The sequence below is a fragment of the Cebidichthys violaceus genome, unplaced genomic scaffold, assembly GCF_023349555.1.
Source record: "Cebidichthys violaceus isolate CVI_PGR_0920_01 unplaced genomic scaffold, fCebVio1.0.p SCAF_6, whole genome shotgun sequence".
Taxonomy (NCBI): domain Eukaryota; kingdom Metazoa; phylum Chordata; class Actinopteri; order Perciformes; family Stichaeidae; genus Cebidichthys; species Cebidichthys violaceus.
This window is the reverse complement of record NW_027176816.1, coordinates 9,967,572-9,983,269: the sequence shown is the minus strand read 5'-3', so window position 1 is coordinate 9,983,269 and position 15,698 is coordinate 9,967,572. Positions and strand designations below refer to the sequence as shown.

The following is a 15,698-nucleotide window of genomic DNA, read 5'->3' as shown; positions in this document are numbered from 1 at the left end:
CACGTGCACATGCACAGCCCGCTCAACAAAGCAAGGAGAAACTCTGATAATAACACACACAGAGGGAAAGCGACTTCATTTTCTGCTCAGGTAGACATTCCTCCACTATATCTTTACATAGTAAATAGTTGTTTGCTGCTTTATTAATTCTCTGAATCCAGTTTATTGCCTCTTTAACTATTCACCACAGTCTTTGTGTTTTATTGTAAATCTAATTTTCTTAATGGCCAAATTTTACATACAGAGAGAGCATGATGGTCACAATATTACAATAAGTCTCCCTTAATATGAATCTCTTTTTTTTAGATTACATTATAATTTAATTTAACTAAACATATAGGCTCTCTTTCAGATTAACCCAAAAAATATTAAGAATACATTACTGTATTATGAAAAGTTATTTGATGACCCCTCTGAAAAATTGCAACTTTTATTTATTGTCCTTTCTTCTTTTGATTACTTTTTTGTATTTCATTTTATATTCTTTTTTTACTTTACTCTATTGTAACGTTGGCTACTCATAAGATGTTTATTTGCACAATAATGGACAATGCATCTAACTGCTGAAAAGAGTTTGTTCATATTTTTTTTCAAACAAAAAAACTGACAGCAGATTCATGAATCAGAAGCTAGAATTCCCATAGTATGTGGGGGGTTTTTGGTTACTTTTTTGTTTTATTTTTTCTCTTCTTAATTAATACTGTAATAGTTTAATTTAACATTAATTGAATAAACTATGATTTTTAACTATGTTAATATTAGATTTTTTATTATATTTGCTCTTATACCAATCCCTGTTACGTGTTAAGAATTTACTATTTTAGCTATTTCTCTAGCACTCATAGGAGAGATATGTACAATAGTTAATCTGAAATCAATGTTTTGTGAAAACTTTCTGAAGAATATAATTAAAGAAGCTGCCGAACTTGGATGTTTAAATAAAAATCATAAAATTTCATAAAAGCTATTACTATATACTTTTTTGTTGAAAATAGGAAAGCTTACACAGGGCAAATAGTTTCACTCAAATCTTTTTGTTTGTACAGACATGGAAATTTTATATGTCCATTTGCCTCCATAATGCTGCGGTTGACAAAATGCACAATATTCCTGTCAAAACAATGGGTTTGGGTCCTGCACTCAGGCAAATTGTATGTTAGTACAACAGGTGTGTTTAACAAAATGAGCCTCAAATGTCAACCAAAATGCAAATTCAGCTGCACCTGCACAAACCTTTCTCATGAAGGAAATTTGAACTAAAAATCTAAAAAACTAAAATACAGGTATAACTAATAACATAAATTAACAAAGGCTCTGCTTTAGTTAGCCAGTAAGCCTTGCCAGCATCAACAACAGACCTTTTTCACAGCAGACATTTGACTTGCCATAAGAGGAAAATCATAAGTGAAAATATGTAATTCCTGCGCTTATACTGCTATATAAGAAGCAGAAAAGACTAATTGTCCATGAAATGTAGAGTCACAATTGATTTTACTACTGTTTTGTCTGTTTCAATTTAAAATGCTTACATGGCTAACAGCTGTTTCTTATAAACAAATGTTTAACTGAAAATGTGATATCACCAACATAAAAGTAATGAAACTTATTAATAAAGTTATCAATCATCTCATGTTGTTCACTCACAAAAAAATTAGTTTGGCCGGGGTTCTCTTCGGGTTCACAGTCTAAAGAGCTGCAGCTTAGATTAATTGAAGACTCTAAATTGCCGTGGATGTGAACGTGAATGGTCGTCTGTCTATATATATCAGCCCTGAGATAGTCTGGCGACCTGTCCAGAGTGTACCCTGTCTTCGCCCAATGTCAGCTAGGATCAACTCCAGCACCCCTGCGACCTTGAACAGGATAAGCAGATAAAGATGATGGATGGATAAAATCACCTCTGTCTTTGCAATGTTAACTCATCATTTCTAAGTGCAAAACCTAAAAAACACCTTTTAAAAAAATGTATTTAACCAGGTAAAAGTCTTGTGGAAATTTAAATATCCTTTACAAGAGAGATCTTTTGTCCAACATTGTAACAAAACACAAAAATTGTAACTAGTAAATAAATACAATTGCCACAAGTGAAGGACTGATGGTCACTAATGTCACTTAAAACATGTATTAAAAAAAATGACTGTAATGCATAATTAGTCTCAAAATAAGAGATCAACGTATTATTAAACATAACCAATAATGAGCAGAGTGTCTCAATTGATCATTTTAAGTAAACGGTACAAAAACTGTTGTAGGTAATGTAGGTAAGCTGCATCCAATGAATGTATCTTCTTTTATTGAGAGGCCAGTTAGTTGTTATAAGTTAACTACTGTTATCAGAACAATACAAACATTTAGGCTCCATCATGTGTACTGCAGATAAAAATGATAAAAGACAAAAAAAGAAATTGAAAGAAAAGTTTGGGCCCTTTAAAAATCTCCAATAATCCGCCTATGGTTAGTCTTTTGGAAAGAGTGCTCCAACAAATTAAATCATAACAGTTATGTTGCTACTACAGTACGACAGTTGCATTCAGATTTACGGCAATAGCATCTAAATATTCAAACCATAGCATTACGGCAATAAAAGGCTTTTAGATAAGCTACTTGTTGCATGCGACTAACACCTAACAGGGACCAAATAATTCATTAATATCAACCCTTCTGAGGTTCATCATGTGAAGGAAAGTTTCCAGAAGACAAAAGAAATTTGAGATGATTAATAGTTCTGCACTGAGCCAAAAACTGTCTCCGTGTTTGCTCTGGTTTACAGTAGTATGTCACTTCTCAAAGATTAATAGAATTACATGTGGCTTATTACATGTATGTGTTTCCTTTTAATGGGAGGGAAACTCTACAGTCACACAAACAAATCTGACATGCAAACACTCTTGACTCAACTAACACTCCCCAGAAAGATGCAAATGTGATCATCCCTCCCCCTATCACTCACTTAATAAACAGGCCCTGATCCATTTTGCAAAGAGCTTCCACAGCAGCAGTGTGTGTGAGGTGGACGTGAAGTATGGATCTGTCTGGTGCTGTGCTTCTTTCCTTAGGCTGGCTGATGCTACAATTGGCTGATGGGAAACTGGATTACATCTCTCAGGGACAGGGGATGCAGCTCCAAGGCGACTTCTTAATCGCTGGACTCTTTCCTCTCCATTACACAGATGAACCAAGTGCTGCTTTTCCTGCTTTGAGCCCATGCAATGTGTGAGTTTAACTGTTTTACTGGACAGCAAACTTTCAACTCCACTGATCAAAAGTATCTTACTGCTAGTCTGGCTATAAAGTTATCCAAAATATTGCTATCTAGAATTGTCTTAATTAATTCCCCCTTTACCATGTTACTACCTTTTGTAGAGGTACTCTCAACAAACATGGATTTCACCTTTTGCAAGCCATGAGATTTGCTGTGGAAGAAATCAACAACGGTACCAGACCTCAGCCCCTTTTACCAGGGGTGAAGCTGGGCTACCAGATGTACGACACCTGCTCGGTAGCTGCTGGTATCCTGGCCACATTGGACCTGCTGGAGCAGCAGATTCAGAGCACATCTACATCTGAGACAGGGGGAGACACAAACTACAACAGGCAAAAGGCAGTGGCTGTGATTGGGCCAGACAGCAGCAGCAAAACGTTCACCCCCGCTGCTTTACTGGGGGTCTATCTTGTACCACAAGTAAGTTATTACCTGGAAGGTTTTAATCATGTAATCATGGCCTCTTGAATTATTGCATATTCCACATGACATGAAAAGGCATTCATACAATGCAGAATCATTCCTTATAGGCTCTTCCTTTCTTTTAGATCTCTTATGAAGCATCGAATGAAATGCTGAGCAACAAGCTCCTCTATCCAGCCTTTCTCCGCACAATTCCAAGTGACAAGAACCAGGTGACAGCTATGATCCATCTTCTGAAACGTTTCAACTGGACCTGGGTCGCTCTCTTAGGCAGTGACAACGCCTATGGCCTGGAGGGCATGCAAAGCCTGTTCGAGCAAGCACCGCACCACGGCATCTGCATCGCCTACCAAGGAGTCATCCCATTGTACAGAGATGACACAATCCAGACCATGAGGCACATAGTGGAAAGCATACAGAAGACCAAAGTCAACACCATTGTGGTCTTCTCCAGCAAGTCTAAAGTCCAGTACTTCTTCCCGTTTGTCATTGAGCAGAACGTAACAGGTAAGGTGTGGATTGGGACGGAGGACTGGTCAGCATCTAGTCTCATTTCAGGGATACCTGGGATCCACACCATCGGCACTGTGCTCGGCGTATCCATCAAATATACACCCATATCTGGTTTTGAGGAGTTCGAGAGAAAGGTAGTTGAGGCTTCAATACAACACAATGACACTCAGGAAGTCTCTAATGTTACCATGAGCCCAGGCAATGACTGTCTACAGAGCGTGGACCTGTACAGCCTCGCCAGGAAGAAGTTTTCTCTGGAGAAATATGACATCACCTCCTCCCTCAATGTGTATAAGGGAGTGTATGCTGTGGCTCATGCTCTGCACCAAGCACTTGGTTGTGATTCTGGAGAATGCCAAAAGAAGACAGTGTATCCGTGGGAGGTGAGCAGATGTAAATTTGTGTTTTTTGCAAAGAAGAAAATCTCTCAGAACCACTTTGTTTGTATGCCACTGATGTTTCCTTCTTCCTCTCCACCTTAGCTGCTCTGGTGGCTTAAGGAGGTGCAATTCTCTCTGGACAACACGTCTGTGTACTTTGACATAAACGGTGACCCGCCCACAGGATATGACATAATTTTCTGGGTTTGGAGGGGGACTGACTGGTCAATCAGAGAGGTGGGCTCCTTCAGCCCAAATCCCATTACGCTCACAGTTAACGCTGACCAAATTGAGTGGCACAACGCGGGAGACTCAAGAACAGTACGACCTATTGCAGTATCTTTGTGTTTGTGTGTAAATCTTAAAAAAAACTCTTCAATTTTTTATATAATTCAGTGCAAAAATGGTGCAAGATATCGGTGAGAAATATGCAAAATATAATAAAAGAAAATGTTTTTCTCATTTCAAAGAGACCTGAATACATTCAGGATAAAGTGTTGGTCAGCTGCTTAATATATTTTGAAAGGAAAATAATCCAACTGTAATAATAATCAGACATTCAAACTGAAAATGTTGACTCCGAGTGAATCAAAGTTAAATATTATCTTTGTTGAACCCTGTTGGTTCCGTCTAGGTACCGCTGTCCATCTGCTCTCCACCTTGCCCGAGAGGCCACAAGAAGCTGCTGACAGGGCAACACGCATGCTGCTTCGACTGCCAGACCTGCCCCTCTGCTACGTTTCTCAATATAAGTGGTAACATAACAGAAAAAAGTCAATGCACTAGAAAAATAGAGAGGGCCGATGTAAATGTGTTTCTTAGATGAGCTCTTTGCTCTGTTTAGGACTAACTGACAAAGTGACAAATTTATTTGTACAGATTAAGAATATTATGCAGAATTTAGAAATTCATTGTACAACCCAATCAAGCATCATCAGTGGAGTGAATGTGTGAAGCGTGTGATGAAGGTTGTTGTACAATGGGAAAGCAAATTAAACAAAACAGAAAGATATCCAAAAATGTAATTTAAGTGCAAGACTGAGAACATGAAAGAGCAGACAGATGTCCCAGTCAAAACAAAGATCACACTGGATAGCAGATACAGGAAACGATTTAATCTGGTGACTGTAAAGACTTAATAAAAGGCAATTTTTTTCTTTATGATTTTTCCGTATTGATCAACAAAATGACCAACACAGCAGTATTTTTCAGCTGTTGTGCGTGAGGTTGTCCAACAGGTGGTGCTGACTACTCATACTTTGACGCAGGCTCTATAGGGATGCAAACTCCCTTTTCCGAAAAGGGGCCCTTTGCCTAACAAAGGCCAAAAAACCCTTTTTGTTCTAGACCATAACATTTTCTCTTGATGACTCACCAATTTTTTATTTACATTCTTGTCACAATGGAGAAAAAAACAGCCCAGCTTTTACATCTATGCTCACTCTTCCTCAGAATCCATTACATGCCAGCCGTGCCTGCCGGAGGAGTGGGCTCCCCCTGGCAGCGAGCAGTGTCTGAAAAGGACTGTCCTGCTGCTCGCCTGGGACGCCCCCCTCTCCATCGCCCTGCTCTTCTTTCTGGCCACCTGTCTTCTCATGACCTCCAGCTCCGCAATAATCCTCCTGCTCAACCTGAACACGCCCGTGGCCAAGTCTGCAGGAGGCCGCACCTGCCTCCTGATGCTGGCAGCCCTGACTGCTGCTGCAATGAGCTCTTTGTGCCATTTTGGCCAACCGTCTCCTCTGGCCTGTATCCTCAAGCAACTTCTATTCATCTTTAGCTTCACTGTGTGCCTGGCCTGTATCACTGTGCGCTCCCTCCAGGTCATCTGCATTTTTAAATTTGCATCCAAACTGCCGCCAGCCTATGACAAGTGGGCCAAAAACCATGGAGCAGAGTTTACCATTTTCCTAGTGTCCGCCACCGTCTTGCTCATTTCTGTAATCCGTGTGGCCGTCAGCACTCCCCAGCCCTCTCAGGATCTGGAATTTTACACGGACAGCATTGTGTTTGAGTGTAGTGACACCCTCTCACCTGGTGCAGGCCTTGAGCTCGCCTATGTATCACTGCTCAGTGTCCTCTGCTTCTCCTTCAGCTACATGGGCAAAGACCTGCCAGCCAACTACAACGAGGCCAAGTGTGTGACCTTTAGCCTCATGGTGTACATGATCTCCTGGATGAGCTTCTTCACTTTCTACCTCATCAGCAGAGGCCCGTTCACTATGGCTGCGCACGTGTTCGCCATACTCATCAGTGTTGTGGCCTTCCTCGGGGGCTACTTCCTGCCCAAAATATATATTATTGCCCTGAGGCCACAAATGAACACTACTGCCCATTTTCAGAACTGTATTCAAATGTATACCATGAACAAACAATGAGGAATGTATTTATTTCAGTTGATGAAAAATTATGAATTGTATGATGCAGGAATACCAGGTAAAATAATTGGAACAACACAGGTTGAGTGTTTCTTTTAAATGTATTTAACAACTGAGTTTAAAACATGAATTGTATGTGTACAAATTGTACTTGATTGGTCTGTGTAGGGGAGAAGAAAATACCGTATTTTTTGTGTTTGTATACATTTCAAAAAATCCAATTTAACTTATCTTATTCATGCAAATTATTGATGAAAACTGATGAAAATGTCTATGTATTATTGGACATCCATGACTTGTTTAATCACAATAAATTTGTAATTTGATTACTTATTATAGCTCCAGTCATTTGTTGTTCAGCAGTACTAGTACGCCATGACAGTGTGACAGTGATGGGTTGTGCATGTAAACATGCACAATCATTATTCTGGTTTCAGAAAGATACAGCCAGGGTATTCCAAAAGAAACCAGATACTGTGGCATCATGTAAACACCTCGTCCTACAACTGCACAGAGATAATCAGAAACCTGGATACTGGTTTCTCACGTTCAATGTAACCAGGATAAGTCTCAAAACCGGAATACTAGTGTATAATTACAGGACCCTGACACTGAGGCAACAAAACGGAATTCAGCCATCATTAGCTTTATTACATTACATTACAGTCATTTAGCAGACGCTTTTATCCAAAGCGACTTACAATAAGTGCATTCAACATTGGTAATCAAAAGAACTACTAGTCACCAGAAGTCATAAGTACATCTCCTTTTCCAAACAAGCATTTAAGAGCATGAAGCAGAGCATAACTCAGAGCCAAAGTACAGTGCAGAAACAAACAAAAACAGTTAGTGCAAAAAAAGTAATACGAATACAATAAGTGCAACAAGCTAGTATGAATACAATAAGTGCTAAGTGGAAGGCTCAGGGTAGCACTTCCTGAAGAGGTGAGTTTTCAGCCTGCGCCGAAAGATGGGCAGCGACTCCGCTGTCCTGACGTCAGTGGGAAGTTCATTCCACCATTGTGGGGCCAGGACAGAAAACAGCCGTGACCGGGTCGATCGGCCGCCGGGACCTCTGAGCGACGGGGCAACCAATCGCCCCGAGGCAGCAGAGCGAAGTGGTCGGGCGGGGGTGTAAGGCTTGACCATGGCCTGGAGATAGGAAGGAGCTGTTCCTTTCACTGCCCTGTAGGCTAGCACCAGAGTCTTAAACTGGATGCGAGCTCTTACAGGTAGCCAGTGTAGAGAACGGAGAAAGGAAGTTGTGTGGGAGAACTTGGGGCGATTGAACACCAGGCGAGCTGCGGCTTTCTGGACAAGCTCCAGAGGTCTGATGGCCGTCGCCGGAGCTCTGGCGAGTAGAGAGTTGCAGTAGTCCAGGCAGGAGATGACAAGAGCCTGGATGAGAACCTGCGCTGTCTCGTCAGTGAGGAAGGGACGAATCCTCCTGATGCTGGAGAGCAGGAATCTGCAGGAGCGTGTAACGGATGAAGTGTTTGCTGAGAATGACAGTTGGTCATCCAGGGTCACACCCAGGTTCCTCGTAGTCCGAGTCGGCGTCACCACGGTATCATCAATGGTGATGGACAGGTCCCGGTGCGGGCAACCCTTCCCCGGGAGGAACAGTAGCTCGATTTTGTCTAGGTTGAGCTTGAGGTGGTGTGTCGTCATCCACTTCGAGATGTCAACACGCAGCGATGCGTGTCTCCACTTGGGTGTCACCAGGGGGAAATGACAAGACCAGCTGGGTGTCATCGGCATAACAATGGTAGGAGAAGTCATGCGAGTGAATAACAGAACCCAGAGATGTTGTGTAGAGCGAGAAGAGAAGGGGGCCCAGGACTGAACTTTGCGGAACCCCCGTAGTCAGCATGCGGGGTTCCGACACGGCCCCTCTCCAGGTCACCTGGTAGGATCGACCTGTCAGATAGGATGCAAACAGGGAGAGTTCAGAACCCGACACGACCATCCCTTCGAGGTTGGAGAGGAGGATCTGATGATGTTCACAGTGTGAAACGCCGCAGACAGATCCAGGAGAATCAGGACAGAGGAGAGAGAGTTAGCTCTCGCAGGGTAAAGCGACTCTGTCACCGCAAGGAGGGCCGTCTCTGTCGAGTGACGCACTTTGAACCCGGACTGGTGGGGGTCCAAAAGGCTGTTCTGGTGGAGATAGGAAGACAGTTGGTTAAAGACAGCACGTTCAAGTGTTTTGGATAGAAAGGGTAGAAGAGAAACCGGTCTGAAGTTCTTGACATCAGAGGGGTCAAGTAATGGTTTCTTCAGAAGGGGGGTGACTCTGGCAGTCTTGAAGGCCGTGGGAAAGCATCCTGAAACAAGAGATGTTTTTGATGAGGTGGGTGAGGAAAGGAAGGAGTTCAGTCGCAATAGACTGAAGAAGAGGGGAAGGGATCGGGTCAAGGGAGCACGTGGTGGGGCGGTTAGATGTAACAAGGTTGAGGACCTCGTTAGGGGAGAGAGGAGCCAGATAGGGTAAGATGGGGCATGGAGATGGGAGGGAGAGCTGTGGGGGCAGAGCTGGACAGGGTGGAGAGGGAGAAGGTGGACAGGGACACTGAGAGAGGGAGGGAGAGGGTGGACAGGGAGAGGGGGGCTGAGAGAAGGAGGATCTGATATCGTTTAACTTCTTGTTTTCACTTTTTCCTACTATTACATGTCAAAATGAATGCTGTGTCAAAATTAAATGTAAGCTGTGTTCCAAATCGCATGCTTTTTAAAAACGTTTCGGACATACTGCAGCTGCCCTTACAATCCATGTACGGTTGCATGTAGTATGCATTCAATTGGGACATCCTAATTCCTCATGACACTGCAACTTTGACCCTCTTGCACATATATCTGTCTGCAGAGAGGATTGTGGGTCAGAACAGCCAGAAAAGCATACTGGCTTGCATACGGCAAAATGCGATCAGATGCAGTAGGACATCCTGGTACTTTTGACATACTGCATTTGACATACTATATATTAGTATACTACATATTTTTCTGGCATACAAAATAGTATGGTAGTATAGGCACAATTCTGAATTCCTTGCATTGATTCATAAACCAAACACTAATTGACAGCTTAATCCTTATCTTAATCAGCAAGCAGTCAGCCACCACCTCTAATTAATCATAATTATAAGAAATGACACTAAATACATGGATGTGTGTATGTTGGAGGGGATCAACAGCGCCCCTGGTGGCTGTACTAGGGACTGTCATGCTAACAGTGATTTTTTAAATGTAATTTTATTTTTTTACTGGAAAAAGAAAAATTAAGAAAATGTCCACTAGTGTGACACCATTTCATGTTTCTGAGGAAGTCTCACTTGTTGCTTCAATATTTGAAACTAAAAGTAAATGGTCAAAAACCTCACAGGTATCTATAAAATCAAATCTTGATCAACAAGTGTATGTGTTGGAGAAAAGACCGTCTTTCTGTTGTTTTGAGATTTATTTTATTTGTTTAAGACATGTAATGCTTTTATAGTTTATAAATGACAGTTTAGCTCGACAAATCAAGTGACATGATCATATTTCCAGGGATCTGACAACAAGTGGCAGCTGGTCACAGAAAGAAAAGTTTCAGTATTGCATGACGTAAACTCTCACTGCATATCAAATAAATGCACAATTGGTCTGTCCTGTGTCTGTGTGCATGTGCAACCACACTCACACAAGCACACACACACACACACACACACACACACACACACACACACACACACACACACACACACATACATAGTGTTGCTGCTGGCTGTTGTTTGAGAGGAGAGATGAAAAGGCCTTTTGTGGCTGGGAGGTCAGGGCTATTGACCAGTAGATGTGTGAGTAGAGTCCAAGCTTGGTTTTCCCACAGTCTCTCTGTCCACTCACGGCTTAATACCCTCTGTCAACAATAGAAGTGTGCCATGGGTGAACAAGCAGGAGTTTTATTGTCAGCACACCAAGGACCAAAGCAATGTCCTGTGGGGAAGATCTCAGGAATTCATTTGACAAGCTTCTCGATCCATTTCATTTTGGAAAATGAATAGTCATCATCACACAATATTCAAAACATGTTTTTCAAAGGAGTTAAAGCGACAAAATGAGCAGAAATTCTTTTAGTGTAATAAATTGAAGAAATGTCTTAGTTTCACACTAGCAATTAAATCAATAATAACATGCCTACTTTCAATACCTTTTCCCTGGATGCCACCAATGCATTAAATCCTGTTTAATTATTCCCTGGGAGCACATGAGGAGATGCTGCCTGTGTTCCCCTGTGTGACTGGAGCGTGAGATAAGCAACAGCTCCTGATCAGAGACTGACAGCACATCATTCTCAGTCTGATATACATCTTGGGAATGGTTTTATCTCTACTGTTCAGCCTGTGATTGCTTCACCTCTGAGTTATTGATGTGTGTCCCATTGTTACAAATCCCAGCCCTCCATGGCTTTGTTATGCTAATAACTCACTATAAAATGAAGAGTAGCTCCTCCGGAGAGGTCAGAGCTTTCAGTTTCAGCCTGAAGAAACTGTGTAATTCACCTGCACGGACATGGCTCCCTGCTCCTCCAACTACTCCTCTATTCACCTCAATAGGATCTCTGAGAAAGACAACATGAAAGTGAGTACTGGATGTTAAGGGTTTTGCATCAGGTTGTGCAGTACAAATGACTGATTGGTTATTTGAATCATTCCAACCCACCTGTCTCCTCTTCCACAGTTGAGAAAACCTTTTGTGGAGAAAGTGCGCAGAGATCGCATCAACAGCTGCATCAAGCAACTCAAGATCATCCTGGAGAAGGAGTTCCACAAGCAGGAGCCCAACTCCAAGCTGGAGAAAGCTGACATCCTGGAGATGACTGTGAACTTCCTGAGTCAGCAGCTGCAGTCAGGCCTCTGTAAGAGTGACAACAACCGAGGTTCCTCTGTGACTCCTCTGCAGGGCCTCCAGCAGCAGAAGCAGCAGCTCCATCAGGTCCAGAGAGCCAGCAGCTCCTCCCCGGTCTGCTCCACCCTCTGGCCCACCACGCTGCAGGACAGCAGCAGCAGCAGAGGCACCATGTGGAGGCCTTGGTAGAGACTCTCTGTGCATTCCAATACCTATACTGAATGTCTAATGCAGTATGCCAAATACACCAGGATGACTTACTTCATTCATTCACATTTTGCAGTATTCATCCAGCATGCTCTTCTGGCTATTCTGAACCAGAACCCTCTGCAGAGCAGACATATGAGCAAGAGGGTCAAATGTGTAATATTATGATGAAGCAGCGTGTTCCAATTGAATGTATGCAACTGTACGTATTTTGTAAGGACAGCTGCAGTGTGTACTGAAAGTTAAAAAAAAAAGTATGCGATGTGGAACGCAATGTCACACTCAGACCTGAGGGGACTCTCCCTCACTATGTAGGAAAAAACATTTCCAGCCTGCTCATTCATGATGTTACTGAGTGTTTTTAGTGTTTCATCATGTTGATGTAAGATATGTAAGAGGGATTCTAGCCTCCTAATCCCGTGAGATCATTCACGATACATGAGCAGCACAGCTTCTTTTAGTGAGACAACATCACAGCATCCTCATGTCTCACAGTGAGATTGTTATTACTGTTCCTTTATGTAACTGAAAATATTGTTCATTAACTTGTTGTGAAGTTTAAAATGTATGTCACATGATTAGAGTGGTTTACTGAACTTGTCTGTTGACTTATTTGCCTTTAATAAAGGAAGAATGTATTTGACTAAATGCAGGTCGTTTGTGCATGATGTGTGTTATTTTGTAATGCAGTATTGTGAATACATGCTGTGTGTTACCAAAACTTGAGTAAGTAACATTGGAGAAACCAGCAAGAGTAAACTAGATTATGAGTATCCAATTTAAAAACTTAAAAAACTTAGTTAAAAAAGTTGTTAAATCTAGCAAGAAAGTCTACAAGTCTACAACACTGACTGCCCTTCAGGCCTCCCTCCAATCCACTCCCCCAAAATCATTGTGAACGTAAACAAGAACATGTCTATTGTTAGTTTCACAGCCGTTAAGCCAGCAGCTTGTGGCAGACTTTGATGACGAGAAATTAGTGCACGGGTAGAGTGCACGCAGGCAGGTAGACAGACAGACAGACAGACAAATAAAACAAAAAATGTTTCTAAAATACCTTACCTAACTAAACTTTAAATTTAGATTTTGATCAAATTTGTATTTTGTGTAGATCTATTAATTGTGAATATTAGTATGTAGGCTTTGCTTTTGAAAACAATATGATTTAATGTTGTATGTGTGTAATTGTTAAAATATTTTCTAATGGCTGGTTTAGTTTTTTATAATAATTACACTTTTCATTTGATTTATTAATTTGATTAATTTGTGATCCTTTTTTACAAGAAGTGCCAGTTCTTTAGTCAATGCAAAAAAACAACAACATTGCCATATGTAAATCCATAAACTCCAACTAATGCTTTCTTAGCTTTTAGTCAAAGATATTATTTTGTATGTAAGGCCATCCAACACACTGTTGGGTCTTAATCTGTGTACATGGTTTCTTTATCCTTGGAATGAGTTCTGGATTTGCAATTCAAAGAAATGCTTTCATGTGTCCTATGTAAGGAAAGGAGGACATTTTCTATACTAGTAGTCTAAGCAAGACTTTTAACTTGAGTATTATGTATGTTTAAAAACATTTGTGATATTTGTTGTTTCCTGACCAAACATCACATGACCTTCTCCAAAATTAAGACAAGCTTAGGACAGTTTTATGTAGAAGTTAATCATGAAAATTAGCAAAAATGGTATGAACATTTTATTTATTTAAAAAAAGGAAAGTTATCATTATAAAGAGACATTATTTAGATTTTCGAATAACAATATGAATATTTTGGTTAAAAAATCTGGAATCAGTGTTTTTTTATTGATTGTATCTTTTTATTTTTAATTGTCATACAAATGTTAGAAACACGTTTTAAGAGCCTAAATGTGAGCGCAAAACAGCAATATCAACAAAAATGTTAATATGAACATCCATTTACAACATACACACCATCATTATCATCTTCATACATACAATTTGGCATAGATAATTCAAAACAGAAGAGAAATATTCTCAACAGCAACTGTCAGTATAACAGATACCATTACATCAAGCAGTCCAAAGATAAACTCCACTGGAGTAAACAATCATTTCACAAGAGTTGACAAAACCATCATCACTTAAAATCAACCTCCAGCTTTAAACACAAAGGAAAAGCAAACATCAAATGTGAATCATATTAAAACAAGACAACCTTCAAAATAAGTGAGAGCCTTTGTGTTTTCTACTTGTCCATCAATGTGATGAGACAATAAGGAAACCCATCATGAATGAACAGGCTGGAAATATATTTCCTACATATTTGAGGGAGAGACCCCTCAGGTCTCGGAGTGTATGTGTGTCAAAGTCTCTACCAAGGCCTCCACACAGGGCCTCTGCTGCTGCGGCTGCTGCTGTCCTGCAGCGTGGTGGGCCTGAGGGTGGAGCAGACCGGGGAGGAGCTGCTGGCTCTCTGGGCCTGATGGAGCTGCTGCTTCTGCTGCTGGAGGCCCTGCAGAGGAGTCACAGAGGCCTCTGTGTTGGATCCAGCAGACAGGAAGTCCCTCCAGCAGTTAGAGTAGCCTTGGTTGTAGTCGCTCTTACAGAGGCTCGGCTGCAGCTGCTGCCTCAAGAGGCTCACAGTCATCTCCAGGATGTCGGCTTTCTCCAGCTTGGAGTTGGGCTCATGCTTTTGGAACTCCTTCTCCAGGATGATCTTGAGTTCCTCGATGCAGCTGTTGATGCGATCTCTGCGCATTTTCTCCACAATAGGTTTTCTCAACTGTGGAAGAGGAGACGGATAGGTAAGCTCGTGATTGAAATCTGCAATGAACAATGTGTACATTTTTACCATACAAGCTAATGTAAAGCCCTTAAACTCCTCTGCAGTACTTACTTTGATGTTGTCTTTCTCAGAGATCCTGATGTGGTGAATAGAGGAGTAGTTGGATGAGCAAGGAGCCATGTCTGTGCAGGTGAAGTTATCATGGACTGCAGTGTTAGCTCTGACGCCCCTGGAGGGGCTGCTCCTCATTTTATACTGAGCGATTAGCATAACAAAGCCATGTGGCTCAGGCAGGGCTGGGGTTCCCACACTCTGACCAGTGGGACTCCCAACACAACAATGGAAGACATGTCAATAACTCAGAGAGCATGTAGCTGTGCGAGGCATGTTTCCCAAGATAAGCAACAGGTAATTAACATGTTATCAAGCGGCCATCTGAGAATTAATCATGGACTGAAGGTCTAAATTAAATTTTTTAGATGTAGAATAATGGAAGGTGAGGCACACAAAACTGTGTATCTTCAAAGGGGGATAACTGCAATTAAGGACCAAATGCTTCACTGCAATAAAACAATATAAGCTGAAGGCTTTCATTTTCTTTGCAAACAAAGCGTCTCCAAAAAGCATTTTAGTAGCAGACAGGAGCATTTGGACGCATGAAAATGTTTTTTTCAGACGAACAGAAAAAGAACAGGTTTTTTTGGTCACAGGTTGACCACAGTTAGGCTACACAATGTTTAAGCTGGCGAAGATAAACAGCAAGAGAAAGGAAGGAGCAGGAAGGGAGGTTGTCAACGTTAAAGAGTGACATCAACTGGCTGCAGGTGAATCATTTTATTTTCCACCTGTTGCTTTTCCAACTACGTGTTGCCTAATGTTACAGTTCACTTTTCTGTCAAAA

The 15,698-nt window shown here is 41.5% G+C and overlaps 3 protein-coding genes across 3 annotated transcripts; 2 read left to right on the top strand and 1 right to left on the bottom strand.

Annotated features, from left to right (window-relative positions):
* The first annotated feature begins 3,022 nt into the window (after positions 1–3,022).
* Positions 3,023–6,956, top strand: tas1r1 (taste receptor, type 1, member 1). Its single transcript, XM_068733432.1, has 6 exons — positions 3,023–3,213; positions 3,364–3,682; positions 3,811–4,581; positions 4,681–4,899; positions 5,213–5,333; positions 6,031–6,956. The coding sequence occupies exons 1-6, from the start codon at positions 3,023–3,025 to the stop codon at positions 6,954–6,956; spliced, it is 2,547 nt and encodes an 848-aa protein (XP_068589533.1).
* Positions 6,957–11,493: 4,537 nt separating this feature from the next.
* On the top strand, positions 11,494–12,029 carry LOC137889739 (transcription factor HES-5-like). Its single transcript, XM_068733749.1, has 2 exons — positions 11,494–11,573; positions 11,673–12,029. Exons 1-2 carry the CDS (start codon positions 11,505–11,507, stop codon positions 12,027–12,029), a joined length of 426 nt encoding a protein of 141 aa, XP_068589850.1. The 5' UTR covers positions 11,494–11,504.
* A 1,941-nt stretch (positions 12,030–13,970) lies between these two features.
* On the bottom strand, positions 13,971–15,055 carry her12 (hairy-related 12). Its single transcript, XM_068733394.1, has 2 exons — positions 14,909–15,055; positions 13,971–14,794 (listed from the first exon to the last, which is right to left on the bottom strand). Exons 1-2 carry the CDS (start codon positions 15,044–15,046, stop codon positions 14,384–14,386), a joined length of 549 nt encoding a protein of 182 aa, XP_068589495.1. The 5' UTR covers positions 15,047–15,055; the 3' UTR covers positions 13,971–14,383.
* Positions 15,056–15,698: the final 643 nt, after the last annotated feature.

Coding starts and splice junctions, on each gene's coding strand:
- tas1r1 (XM_068733432.1), top strand. CDS start 3,023: ATGGATCTGTCTGGTGCTGTGCTTCTTTCCTTAGGCTGGCTGATGCTA. Junction 3,683..3,810: donor GGGTCTATCTTGTACCACAA/GTAAGTTATTAC, acceptor CCTTTCTTTTAG/ATCTCTTATGAAGCATCGAA. Junction 4,900..5,212: donor ACGCGGGAGACTCAAGAACA/GTACGACCTATT, acceptor GGTTCCGTCTAG/GTACCGCTGTCCATCTGCTC.
- her12 (XM_068733394.1), bottom strand. CDS start 15,046: ATGAGGAGCAGCCCCTCCAGGGGCGTCAGAGCTAACACTGCAGTCCAT. Junction 14,795..14,908: donor CTGAGAAAGACAACATCAAA/GTAAGTACTGCA, acceptor CCTCTTCCACAG/TTGAGAAAACCTATTGTGGA.
- LOC137889739 (XM_068733749.1), top strand. CDS start 11,505: ATGGCTCCCTGCTCCTCCAACTACTCCTCTATTCACCTCAATAGGATC. Junction 11,574..11,672: donor CTGAGAAAGACAACATGAAA/GTGAGTACTGGA, acceptor CCTCTTCCACAG/TTGAGAAAACCTTTTGTGGA.